This window comes from Anarrhichthys ocellatus, unplaced genomic scaffold, assembly GCF_004355925.1.
Source record: "Anarrhichthys ocellatus isolate YVR2014 unplaced genomic scaffold, GSC_Weel_1.0 scaffold23, whole genome shotgun sequence".
NCBI lineage: Eukaryota > Metazoa > Chordata > Actinopteri > Perciformes > Anarhichadidae > Anarrhichthys > Anarrhichthys ocellatus.
This window is the reverse complement of record NW_022280053.1, coordinates 3,927,738-3,940,937: the sequence shown is the minus strand read 5'-3', so window position 1 is coordinate 3,940,937 and position 13,200 is coordinate 3,927,738. Positions and strand designations below refer to the sequence as shown.

The window sequence follows — 13,200 nt, the reverse complement described above, 5'->3', positions numbered from 1 at the left end:
GTGTGTGTGTGTGTGTGTGTGTGTGTGTGTGTGTGTGTGTGTGTGTGAGCTTAATCTGCATGTTTCATCTTCAGTTGTCATCTGAACTTTGTCTTCATGACACCACAGACTGTAAAGCGGTAAAAGCGCTAGCATTAGGGAAATTAGATAATGGCCTAGTATCCACTTCAGGCAGAATTTGATATGCTGACAAAACAATTACCTGACCAATGGCAAGAGGGCACTCCTAAAAGAGCACAAATCAATACACCGCTGCTGGGAAATATAGGAGAATAAATATTTAACAAGCAGCGGTTAAGTTAGAGTTGGCAGAGCTTGTTCAAATAGCTTTTAACTGAAAAAGGACATAAATAACCCTTGTCTGACTCTTCAGGACGTCCAGAATCTGTGTTTGATCTCACTGATGTCCAGATTAAATCTCTATTAGTTTAATGGCCCCATTTGATTTTTGGTCATGATCCAGCAATGCACTTTTGATAAAAGACAGATCATATGAATCCTTTATATAATACACAAAACTCATTTATGTGATTTTTTGCTCCAAATCCTAATTTGGCTTCCAAGAAGACCTCTCAAAAAGTCAGAGGAGGAGGGTTGATGGGAGTATAATGTCCAGGATATGAACATGCTGTGTCAGTTAGAGTCATTTCAAGTCTGGAGTGGTTTCTGGGCTGCAGTGTGAAAAACACTATATCTGTATAGCAGATATAGTGCTCTTTCCAGGGACACCAATGTTTACATCTATTTCTGAACCTTTCACAACGGCAACAAAGCATCGTTTGGGGTTCGGTGGAAATACCCAATGTAGTAAATGCAGTCTATAGTACAGATTTTAGGATCACCTAATTGCATTTTCTATCAAAACACAAAATCTATGATTCTCAGGGTACCAACTAACAAATCCTTACCACAGTCATTTGTGCACTCAAACACAAATAAACACTCACATCCACTCCTCTGATCCGCCTTTCTGGCATGTTCGGTTGAAGAATAGTTTTCATTATTCCGTGCTGTTCTGATTAAAGAACAAAATGAAAGGAACCTTTTGTGCACAAGTACTTTTTTTAGCTTTCCAATTTGATCATTTCCATCTACCTTGGGCTGCTCTGCTTCCGGCAGTGTCGGGGAAAAAACATTTGTATCCTGACATTTTTGGGCACGAGTCAGGCTATAAATAGGATTTTTCCATTTTGTGCAAGTCTTCAGAGATTGACTGGAGTCCTCCGGGCTTTCCTTGACGCTCACTGCCCTGGTCAGTGGTGAATCATGATGCTAGGTTCTATGCCTGTTCCCTGGCTGCATGGACTATTGCATGCCATGTTGTGCTGCCGTCCCTTGGACTAGCTGTCGAGTTTCAATGTCACTCAATGTCCTGTTGAAGATGGAGATGCTGCTGTTGTAAGGTCTCGCGGCACCGAATGTTTGGTGGTTTAAAGCCTTGTCGGCGTTAGTGATGCTAATGCAGGGTAAAGGGCATTTAAAGCCTGCAATAAGGGGAGCAATGTCAAGACTGTTTTTCCTTGATGCAGTATAGAATGTACTGTATACAAGGCACAGTTGTATGTAAAAGTCTTGACTGTTAAGGAGAAGGGGAACATAATATTTTCTTGTCTTAGGGTTTTTGTTGTTCTTTTTTCTAAATAAATAAATATATATATATATATATATATATATATATTTAAAAGTGAAGTAAAAAAAGAGACAAAAACAAGATAGAGCAGCAGGTTAGATTACAAAAACCTTTGTGAAATTGAGCCTGACTGTTTTCAATTGCACCACAAGATGATGAAATATGGTCTTTTTCAGAGCGGACAGAAATCAATGTTGATGTTCTCTGATATCCATCATTTGGACTGTATCCGAGTCTATAAGAGGCCATAATATTTGAATCAAATGCACACACATGTTTGAACACTTCAACGTAAACAACCAGCTCCAGGGAGAATGCTTATGATAGTGTTGCCAGTGAAAATCTCATAATACTTTCTATGATTATTTTTCCACGGGTTACGAAAGGTCAGCAAACCTCTTCACACCCCGATGAGTAAAGTGGAGAGTGCACGGTCATCAGGCTGGAAAAGGTTACCTTTTGAGGAAAGATTATTGATATATTATTGATTTAATTCTGTTGTTGACTATTCCTATCTGACTTCTGCTCTAGCTTCATCGTCAGGTCAACAATGAAGACTGAAATGAAAGCTTTTCATTTTCATTCACAGTTTTTCTTCTTTACTTAGCTCCGGCATTAGCTAGCTGACGAGTTGACGTCATTTGATTTCCTGGTTGCCTAGAGACAGCAAAGCAGCACCACTTATGCGTCAACAAATTGAGGTGTAACAGTGTGCAATCTGAATTTATTAAAAATAAGAAGTGACACATGGTCACAACACAAGCCAACTAACACTCAATCATGTGATGCTAATGACACCTGTCAATGCCAGACATGCAACACACGTGCAACCCAACACCTCCACACACACACACACACACACACTCAAATCTGTCATTTGCATTTTGAATTTCCACATAAGTGATAATGAGATGTACTCTGTTCTGATAGGGTTTCTGTTTCTCTGTCTTCCATATCCTTCGAGCCTCAGTTAACACAGTCATTATTTTGGATGAGTAATAATGTAAAAATCATGTAGACGCTCAGGCTTTCCAGGAAACAATGCCTCATATGGACAGGTTTTTCCAGGCATCTCCCCACTGTCCCACATTAGAGAAAACACATCTGTGATGGAGCAGTTCAGAGTCCCAGAGGCATGCACCTGCATCCACACACACACACACTCAGTCTACGCGTGTAAATATAAGGCACACAATGCATATTATACTGCAAACTACTTACTAACATCATGCGCATTTTGTCTTGGAAGACGGGGGAATAACAGATGATGACAGTTAGAGGCCACTCTTATTGTGAGTAATACAGCATACATAATATCTTCTAAATTAATTATGCTTTGCTTGGAGACTTCTAATGATGATTTATTTGTCTCTAGCTTTCAATTCCAGCAATCAATTTCCTTCTCTCTCTCCATTATTACACATTTTTGTGCTGTGCTGCTCAACTCCGCGTTACTGCATCTGTCTGGAACAGTGACTTGCGCATCATTGCATTACCTCAGTTAAAAATAATCAGTCATGCCAGCAAATGAGTAAACTGTTGACAGCTGGGTTACAGACCACATGTTTTAGGCAGGAATCGTCTGGAGCCAGCTGGAGCTCTCTCTCTCTCTACTGTAATGCAGCAGGAACAGCTGTCTCTTAGTTTGAAGCAGTACTACTTCACTTTTTGTGATACATTCAGAATGCTTGTTTTTCTTTTAGGGGTGAAGAAAAATACCAGTTACTTTAAAATCACAAATTCATTGTAATGAATTATATCATCTTCACGTTAGGACCAAATCGCCATTCAACATTTGGATTGTTTTGAGTTTGAAATGAATCCCCCCCCCCCCCCCTCCCCCAACCCTCTCGACGCAGTTCTTTGGGGAATTTCATGCTAAAGTCACATTATTTCTTGGCCTCAAACAGCATCCGGTCAATAACACAGGCTGCAGCCCTAAACATTTACAAGTTACCTTTGTCCAAGACAAATTGTAATTTTTCGGCTAAGGCAGCCGAGTCAGGTCCTAAATAAAGCCCTTATTATTGGAAAAACAATGTGACTATTTATGCTACTCATAAAATGATTGACCAAAGAACCATATTAGCTAAAATAGCTAATGGTGCCCTTATTCTATCTCGTACCTTAGCTCATCCCTGTTTATAAATCCACCCACCCAAGAGATAAACATGAGAGCTAATGAAACAAAATTCAATGAATGGCCACTGGCCTGCCATGGAGTGGCTAAAAATACAGGCCGCATTTCCCCTTAATCAGATTGATTAAAGTGCTCCCTGGTTGAAGCCCTCCCCCTGAGCCATCTGGCAGAGGAGCTTTCAGTGTGTCATTGGTCTGCTGTCAACGCAGCTCACCTAAGCTGCCTCAGCACAGGTTAGCATGCTTTCAGTGACAGCTAATGTACCTAATACTAACAAATGGACATGCAGGTATCATTTTTTCACACTGCCTGGTATTAATGACCCAATCCTAGTGTTTGTCTCTCATGTGGAAAAGATCACATATATATTATGAATTTTTTTACAGTTTTGATGCTTTGGGAAATACACTTATTTGTTTTCATACGGATGGTTAGACAAGAAGACAGATAACACTATCATATCTGTGTGCTAAATATGAAGCAGTTACCAGCTGATTAGTTTAACTTAGCGCAAAGACTTGAAGCAGTTACATACCACAGTGTTTCTTAGAGTGAGCGGGGACTTATAGTGATCATCATGATGCTGCCAGACAATCAGCGGAGACTCAAGACAGTCACTGCTCCCGCCAGAGAATATTCCAGCGCATAATATAACTTGGCACTTTGTTTTTTGTAAGGACTAAACAAGCAAGATGTCACATGCTAATAAAATGCTTCAGAGCTGCATGTTTACTTTATGCTATGCTAGGCTAAGCTAATCCGCTGCTGGCTGTAGCTTTATATTTAGCCTAAGAAGAGTGGTATCAATATTTTCATCTCACTCTTGGCAAGAAAGTGATACACATATTTTCCCAAATGCCGAGTTATCGCATTGACATGGATAATTTCATGGGTATTTTCGGATCTTTTTATGCAGCACATCCAAACCCGATAACAACCGCGATATGTTGAGGGTTGATTTGTCTTCAGGTCATCATAATTTGTGTGAAATGCTTGCACTTGCACAACTAGCAGAGATGAAACAAAGTGCGAGTAAGGCCCAGCATGGGCTACAAACCCCTCCCACCGTCCCAGCTTACCCTCCTGCACCCAGATCTTCGAAGCCCTTATCCAAACTCCAACTCAGTCTCAGCTTCAGTTATTTCATTTTGTCGTTTGTACCCTTTGCCGAGATGAAATTAATTCTGTTTTTTGGGACGGAGTTTATTTAGGTTCAGGTGTCAAACTCACTTGTGAAAGTAGATTGTAAACAAACAGTTTCAAAAGTTCATGGCAATAAAATGAGCCAATGAGAAACATAAAGTGCACCACTGAAGACGAGTGCACTAAAACGAGTACACACATCCTCAATCTGGAAATGCTAATCTATAAGGCCATAAAATAGGTGAAAGACGAAGACATAATGTCACCGCCCGCACTTGCAATTACAGGATTATGATAATGACAGTGAGAATTTAATAGAGAACAGTGTAGAGTTTTACAGATAATTATAATAATGTAAATCTCTATAATTGCTTTACAGATACCTCCCGGAAAAAAAAATAGAAGGAATGGTGAAATACATGAAATGTAAATTGCCTGTTATATCAAGTGTTCATATCATATCCGTCCATGCTCCTCACAGATCTAAGTTTATTTCGCTCGCAGCACGTCAGCTCGTCGTCTTATCTTACCTATTCACGCCCTTCTCTGTCCATTCTGTGGGCTATAGGCTTTCACTTCTAAGCATTGAGGCTTTGTAAGCTGTAGCATTTAATGGGTTCATCGCTTCCAATTAAGTGACATGTAAACAAGAGCTAATGATGCTTAAGCAGCTAGCTGAATTTTGGTAGAATAGAGGCCACTCAAAGGTATATTATATATCATTTCCTCGTTTTTTTTTCTCCTGTGGTCTTTTTAAATCCAGACTGAAATATCTCATCATCTAATGGATGGATTACCATGACATTTTGTACACATTCATGGTCCCAAGAGGATGGAAGACGCCTACTGATTTTGGTGAAGTTTTTGGTTTGTAGTGGAATGTCTTGACAACTATTCGATCCGTTATGCCATGAAATTAGGTAACAATTTACATGCCGCCCAAATGTATCCTTATGACTTTGGTGATCCCCTGACCTTTCCTGTAGTACCAGCAGCAGGTCAAAGTGTTCTCTTTTGCTGTGAAATATCTCAAAATCTATTACATGGACAGGCACAACATTTTGTACAGACAAGGTTCCCATTCATACATCTGACGACATCAGAAGGTCTGTAGAGGTCTGGGTAATGGAGGTCAAGTCTGATACCCATGCATGACTGTCTCATGACTGTCATTCCTAAACCTGGGAGTTTATATAATCAAAAGGAAATGGCTGGGCTTGAGTGCGTTTCTTCACACTGGAGGTGGACACAATGAACAATATAGTGCAAATTGAAGCAAAACATGTTAAAAAACAAGGTTTAGGTTTTGACCTTGTGTCCTGTAATGCTGGGGAATGTGCTCTTTTATGTGGTCTCAAAGGTAACCCTTAATAACCAACTGTCAATAAATTGCACCACACACACAAACAAATACATGATTTATGTTCTGCAAAGAATGGAATGCATCTCAACTCAGTGGCTTTCCCACACTCTTTCATCTATTTCTAGTTTGTTTCTCTGGTTTCCAGCTCAGAGCTCTTCTGTGGTTTGCCTGGACTGAGTAGCCATGAAAAGAGCATGTAAACTGGAGTCCTTGGCCCCTGGTACTTCCTTCAGCCACCGGGGAGGATGATAAGCACATGACAGGGGGCTGAGGTTTTCTGAAGTCATGTAAAGTTTCCTCAGTCTACTTTTTTTTAGTAGTAGCCGTAATTTTGCATGTTTTTTTTTTCCGTCATGACCTTTACACGATCAGTGAGTTGATCAATCCTTTGGCTTTTTTTTAGGGATGCGGTCAGTATCGATACCTGAGCTTTGAGTACCTGCCTACACTGAGTACCGATCTGATCTAAGTATTCTCAGTATTTAATATAAACTGCACATAGTTTGTTTGGTTGGGGATATACGTATACATCCGTGGTCATCAGATGAGTTTAATGGTTGCGTATTTGCTGTGATTTAACCTTTTATTGTTAGACATTGTTAAATACTGTTAGTAAATACATACCTATGAAAATTTAAGATCAATTATTCATTTAGAAATTACTTAGGTACACTTCCACATGAAAGTAATTGAATAATTCAGATGGTGGTTATACCATTTGCCCTGCACTTGACGGAACAGGTAGGTAAACCACAGTTTATTGCAGCTCAGGAGAATTATCTTATCACTAAATCCTTTGCTGCTGGGCAAGTTGTTGGTGGTCGTAGATCTTAATGCAATTATGTTGTGAAGCTGGAGGTCATTAAGTGACGATATTTAGATGTATAGCCACTGTCGCTGCAGTCCTGCCAATCCGTGCTAACATATCAAATCAGACAAAAAGCAAAGTACACTTTAACTTCTGGGCCAACTGCAATGAAGAGGGTCCATCTCGGTACAATCGGACCCCCGAGTGACTGTTCCTGACACGGCCATGTTATGGATGGCTACCATAAAGTGAGTATTATGCTGACAAAAGCCCCTGGGTGTATATCATTCACACCCTGCCTTCAGACTGCAAGTGACACCCTGTAAGTCAAGCAGTCAATGGTGTGCCTGAAAGCAGGGAGAAACTCCGATCAGAGATGCACACGCACAGACATATAACAAATATATATACATATATATATGTAAATTCTTATAGATATGTTGAAGACGTCTTGCGAGTCCTAGAAAAAGCATCAGCAGTGAAAGTAATCAAATCAAAATCGCACCATCATTTACTGCGTCAACAAACAGCCTACGCAACCAAGAGCGCTGTGACCTTTTATTACACGGACCTCTTGAAATAAACGACTATTTGTACGCACACCACTGTGCAGTGTTAGCTTGATCACAGAGCTCCTTTGCTGTTCCGACACGCAAGCCGTCACGTTGTGATTTCACCCAGTTTTGGCAGTATCTCATCTCTTCTTCTCAAAACTAATTTCTGCAAACCCCCTTTTAAATATTAGTTGCGTGCATGGTTCAGGAGTGTCGCAGGAGAATTGTTTGGAACAACTGACCGATGAAGAAGTACAAATCTGATAGATAATGTAAATGGAAGCAAACTACGTTCAAATGAGGAAAGCAGTTTGAGTCATTGTTATCGCTGTGCTTTAGTGAGTGGAGATTATTCATGATCTTATGATAATTACTGATAACTGCATTGTGTCTAATGGCTACAGTGACAATTAAGGGGAATTGTGGTGAATGAGTGAACAGGCAAATTAATGGAATTCTCAGCTTTCACTGGAAACTTTACACACATCAGCAACCATAATCAGGACCACACGAATACAGCACGCTTTGGTACAGCACTAGCACAGTATAACAGAAGATATAAGGTCACTCTGGAAAAATCATAGTCATCATGGTCACTTCAGTGCCACTGAAACATTTACACTGTAGACACATTTATTAAGTCTGACATATAAACTAATTGTACAACTGTATAACTGAAAGTAAGTCAGAGACAGTGATGACCATAAGTCATCTCCTTCTTAACAACACTTTTCCTATGCTTGCAATATGTTTTTTTTCCCTATCAAGCTACAAAAATGCCACAAATGATAAATGCTTCATGCAGCTTCACAGTGAGAACAATACAAATCTCCTTCTCTAAACCGGCGAATGCACCGTGAGCCGAACCATCAATCTCTAGGACTTACATCTCCGCAGTCAGACAGCAGGTGCTTCTGAAGAGAGTTCGCCTCCCTAATGAACCTTTTCTTAGGCCCGATCCGGTCCGCCAAGTTGCCCATGACGACTCTGCGATGACCTTGATGCACTCCGCTGCTCAATAATCTCACACAGTGGCTCTCTCCTTGCTGTCTGTGTTTTTTCGTTTACCTACACAACGCTTTCTTGCTTCCTCGCTTCCTGCGTCACTGACACACTTACACACGCACACCCGTGACTTTCTAGAAAGACAATTGCACCCCCCCACCCCCAAACACACACACACACACACACACATGTAAATCTGGGTTAGATCAGTTCCGTTTTGAGCAAGTGCTAAAATAGCATGACCTCCAGTGATGGAGGAGAAGGGCACGGGTAGACAAAAAGGAGGGGAGCGGAATGTGACAGCGTCCCAACCTGAGGAGAAACAAGGACAGCTTTTCTTCCTTCACTTTTATTTTTCTTACCCCAATCCATGCTAACATCTTTTAAGTAACCCTGTGCAAAGAGACAATTTCCAAGATGCACGTCTCTTCCAAAATAAACACATGGGACAGCAGACAATCCTGAATAAACTGACATGATGAGACACGACGTAGGAGATACAATGCTTCCCTAAAATGAGTAGATCTAGTGGCGAGGTCTGTTGCATGATGAATAAAAGGTTGTTCTATTTGTGACAAGGCAGTAACTATGTGTATCTATTAAAAGTAATGGGGATGGAAGCATTCCACCCAAATGCAATGTTTAACCAAAGATGAGCAGCGAGCTATAAGGCGACGCACTAAATCTTTCTCTCTGTGTGTGTGTGTGTGTGTGTGTGTGTGTGTGTGTGTGTGTGTGTGCGCGTGACCGTTACACAGACTGGCCAGCAAGAGCAATTCAATTAGTCCATCACATAACCCACATTTCCCATTTCTGTAAACACACACACGCACACCCACCAGCGGAGAGGGTCAGGATCACTCAAACACTTAAAACATGCCTGCATCTTGACTGCTTTTTTTCCTCTCTCCTTCTCTTTCATCCCTCTCTCCGTCCACACAACTGCTCATCCTACGAGCAGGACCAGAAGGTCAACTACCACTCTGTAAATACTCTCTTAAAGATAAATGAGCACTACAGCAGTTTGGCAGCTGGTCACACTAACTTTGAGTAAATACCTGAGTTACAGTACCAGTGAGAGACAAGAGCTATACGAGCGAGCTGCATGCAGCGTTTCGTTGTGGCTACCGTTTGTTCCCCGAGGTATGAAATTAACTGCTGACAGGTGTATCAAATATAATAGATGGCTGCACAGTGTGTCTGTGTGTGTGGGGGCATCTGTCAGGATGGAAAGAGGAATGAGGATGAGCCAAGTAAATCTTAACTGGAAAAAAGCAGACGCACACACACTCTATTTGCTGTTGCTTTGTCTATCTCGTCTGTTCTCGACAGTATATGCTGCACTCGTTTGGTATTTTGGGAGCATCCTTGCGAGGCTGCCACAGCTGACTTGTTCTGCTAGAGAACCAATAGGTTTTGTCAAGCCTAAAGGTGTCAAACTGTCCCTCCTGCTATGCGAGTGTGATCTGCCAATGAGAGAACTATTTATATCGTATACTGCGTGGCATTAACGTGACATCTTTCAAGCTACATGACACAAAGAGCTTCCCAAAGCAAACAAAAATAACAATTATACAATATGAACAATTCATTATGAAAACGTACAACATTAATTAATATAGAATACATATATATATATATATATATATATATATATAAATATATAACATATAAAAGCTACTGCACTGAAGACAACTGAACTCGAGCTGATGCAACCATTCTAGCAGACCTTTTCTCGTGTTGTGTCGCATAAAATCCCAAATTTGCCTTGAACTCACTCAAACTCTCTCCCTTTGTCCCATTCGCTGTCTTACGCAAGAGTTTCTATTCATATATGCTGCATAATTGGATAGATTGAATAATATTGGAGCCTTTTCCTTCCTCTTTTCCAGCCTGGCGGGACAGATTCCAGGCCCCTCTCATTCTTTCTGGAATTTCGGAAAAAAAGGCCCTTTAAAAGATTCATAAGCTGCTAATGAGGTTATGCAGCACATTTCAAAGAAAAAAGTAGTGTGTGCGTGTGTGTGTGTGTGTGTGTGTGCGTGTGTGTGTGTGTGTGTGTGTGTGTGCGCAGCAGGAGGGATTGGGGTTTATATTTGCATAGTGAAAAGATGATCCATATGAGCAGACATTTGCAGTTGCAACAAATTGCAGTCGAGTCACAGAGGTCGGATGGATAGAAAAGAGGCCCTTTAGCCCATTACCCCGTATTTCAACATCCTACCACACCCTCCACTAGGGTTGGGTTCTGGATCTGGTCTCTAAAAACTAAACATTTAAAGCAAGAAGCTCGAGAAAAATAGAGTGTAAAAGAAGGCTGCGTCTGTTATTTAAATGTGTCAGATACATTGAATCAACATTTCCTCATCTCATGTTGAGGTTGTGCCTATAAATTGGGAATATTAATCAGGCTACCACTCAAAACTGTTGTGTTTCTACCTTGTTGGCCAACAAAATACAGATCTTAAGATATTGAAAGGTAAACCTAATTAGGCTTGTGGGGCTCCTTCCATCAGAGGATCAGTGGTTCGATCCCCGGCTCTGATTATGGTTGCTGATGTGTGTGAAGCTTCCAGTGAAAGCTGAGAAGCCCACAATGTGTCCTTGGGCGAATCACTTACTGCAAATTGCTCCCGTGGGCTGCCTACAGTGTATGAATGTATGATTAGATAGTCCTGATGGGCAGGTGGCACCTTGCATGGTAGGCCCTGCCATCAGTGTATGAATGGGTGTGAATGGGTGAATGACATGTAGTGTTAAAGCGCTTTGAGTGGTCGGAAGACTAGAAAAGGCCATTTACAATTCCATCCATATTTGGTAAGGGACTCAAATGGATTTAGATTCTACGAGTGGGTTCAATACTGAATCATGGACCTGATAAAGTGCTACTGAACATCAACCCTACCCTTCGCCATGGTGCAACCCAGCTAAATATTCTTGTTAGTACAGGATCAATAAATCTGCATAGCTAATATTTCAGCATGCTTATGTTATGCAACTTTGCAGCACACCTTTATGCTCTGCCGGATGACATGTTTCACATCAGAATAAATCTGGTAAGGTCTTCTGACACAGATCATAATGTACATTAAAAAAATGACGATTGGGAGGAGATTCGAGAAGGTGGAAGAAAGCGATGAGTAAAAGTGATGATGAAAACATAATGTATGGCAACATTAAAAGCGTGATGAAAGCTGAAGTTTTAATTTGCTCTCTGCACACTTCTGCAGTTTAAAAATACCAAACGCAATCAAATTGGCACGGAGAGCAGCAGTGGAAAGGGAGGGGCAGCTGAAGGGACGGGAGGAGGACGAACAACTACCATCACCTGCTAAACATACTCACTAACTGCAGCAGTGCTGCCAGGACAAAAGAAAACTTCAAGACTGGAAAACAGCCAAACTGCCTCTAAACCAATAAATCCTATCTGAGGATCTGTCAGATTACACACCATCCTGCTCTGGGATCATTTTAATGATTTTATTAATTTTAAACTACTGTCTAAACACTGCATTGGCTACTGGGAGGACAGCCAGCGATATCTTGGGTGATTTGAAAACTCATTAAGTAGAGCTGCACCAAAGTAAGATTCACCTAGTCCCGAGTAAAAACTGAATTTTGCAACTAAAATAATCTGCAGTTATTCATGAAGTTATTCATATTCACATCTCAAACAAAATCTTGGTAAATTTCATGTTTTAATACCACTATAGTTCAGTTGTGGCCATATATTTTTGCTACAGCTGTAACAATAGAATTGTTAGAATTTAAAGTGTCATTTCAGTTAGCCAGTGATGAATAACTGGTGAAAACAGCAATGAAATATAATTATAATGCCTAATCCCAGCCTGAGAGGTGTGACAGCAGATGGGAGAAAGAATGATTATTATTTCTACTATCCTTGGGCCACATAGTTTAGTCGCAAATTATATTCCACCGCCTTATTTGCATTGAGGATTATTTTATACCTGAATGTATTTTCAAAAATAAGATAAAGAATCTTTGCAGAATGTTTTTCAGCATTTCTCTGTTGCGATTCATATACAACAAATGCATGGAGTGTGCGTGACAGAGTCAGATCTGAGAAAGACACACAGAGAAGAAAACATTTTCATTAGAGCTTTCCGCTAATCCTTGTGTGCTTCCTTTAATGTGATTTCCACTAGAGTCGATTGCCCCTCCGGCTCACATTAGACCCGCTTTTTCTTCCGAACACACACAAACACACACAAGCCTTTGTCTTACCTCGGTCATGTGGATAAGGTAGAATCTCAGTTCTTCAGCATAATCTGTAAACACAAAACAAAGACTTTAATTTAGTTAACCACCCAACCATATTTCCTCTGGTTCATTTTCACTCACTTCCTTCTTGTACATAAAGCAGCATCTTTGATTTTCCGATGATGATTTTGCCAAAATAATTTTATTGATAGAAGGCTTTTACTTTAGGTCGGCCTTATAGGCATCCACCCATCATTCACTGAAGAAGTGCTCTGTGAGACAAGCCTGTGGGTCGGGAGTCAAGATAAATGGTTTTAATCGAGCGATTCCCCCCCC

General features: G+C 40.7%; 1 protein-coding gene across 5 annotated transcripts in view; it reads right to left on the bottom strand.

Annotated features, from left to right (window-relative positions):
* rgs3a (regulator of G protein signaling 3a) overlaps positions 1-13,200 on the bottom strand; it is an 87,692-nt gene that overhangs the window by 50,389 nt on the left and 24,103 nt on the right. For 4 of the 5 annotated variants that reach the window (XM_031860434.1, XM_031860435.1, XM_031860433.1 and 1 more), the window contains one exon: positions 12,889-12,932. In XM_031860434.1, coding sequence (XP_031716294.1) covers positions 12,889-12,932 — 44 coding nt within the window. Of the gene's footprint in view, positions 1-8,525; positions 10,202-12,888; positions 12,933-13,200 lie in introns of those variants that run through there. The other variant, XM_031860437.1, reaches the window with a different exon arrangement.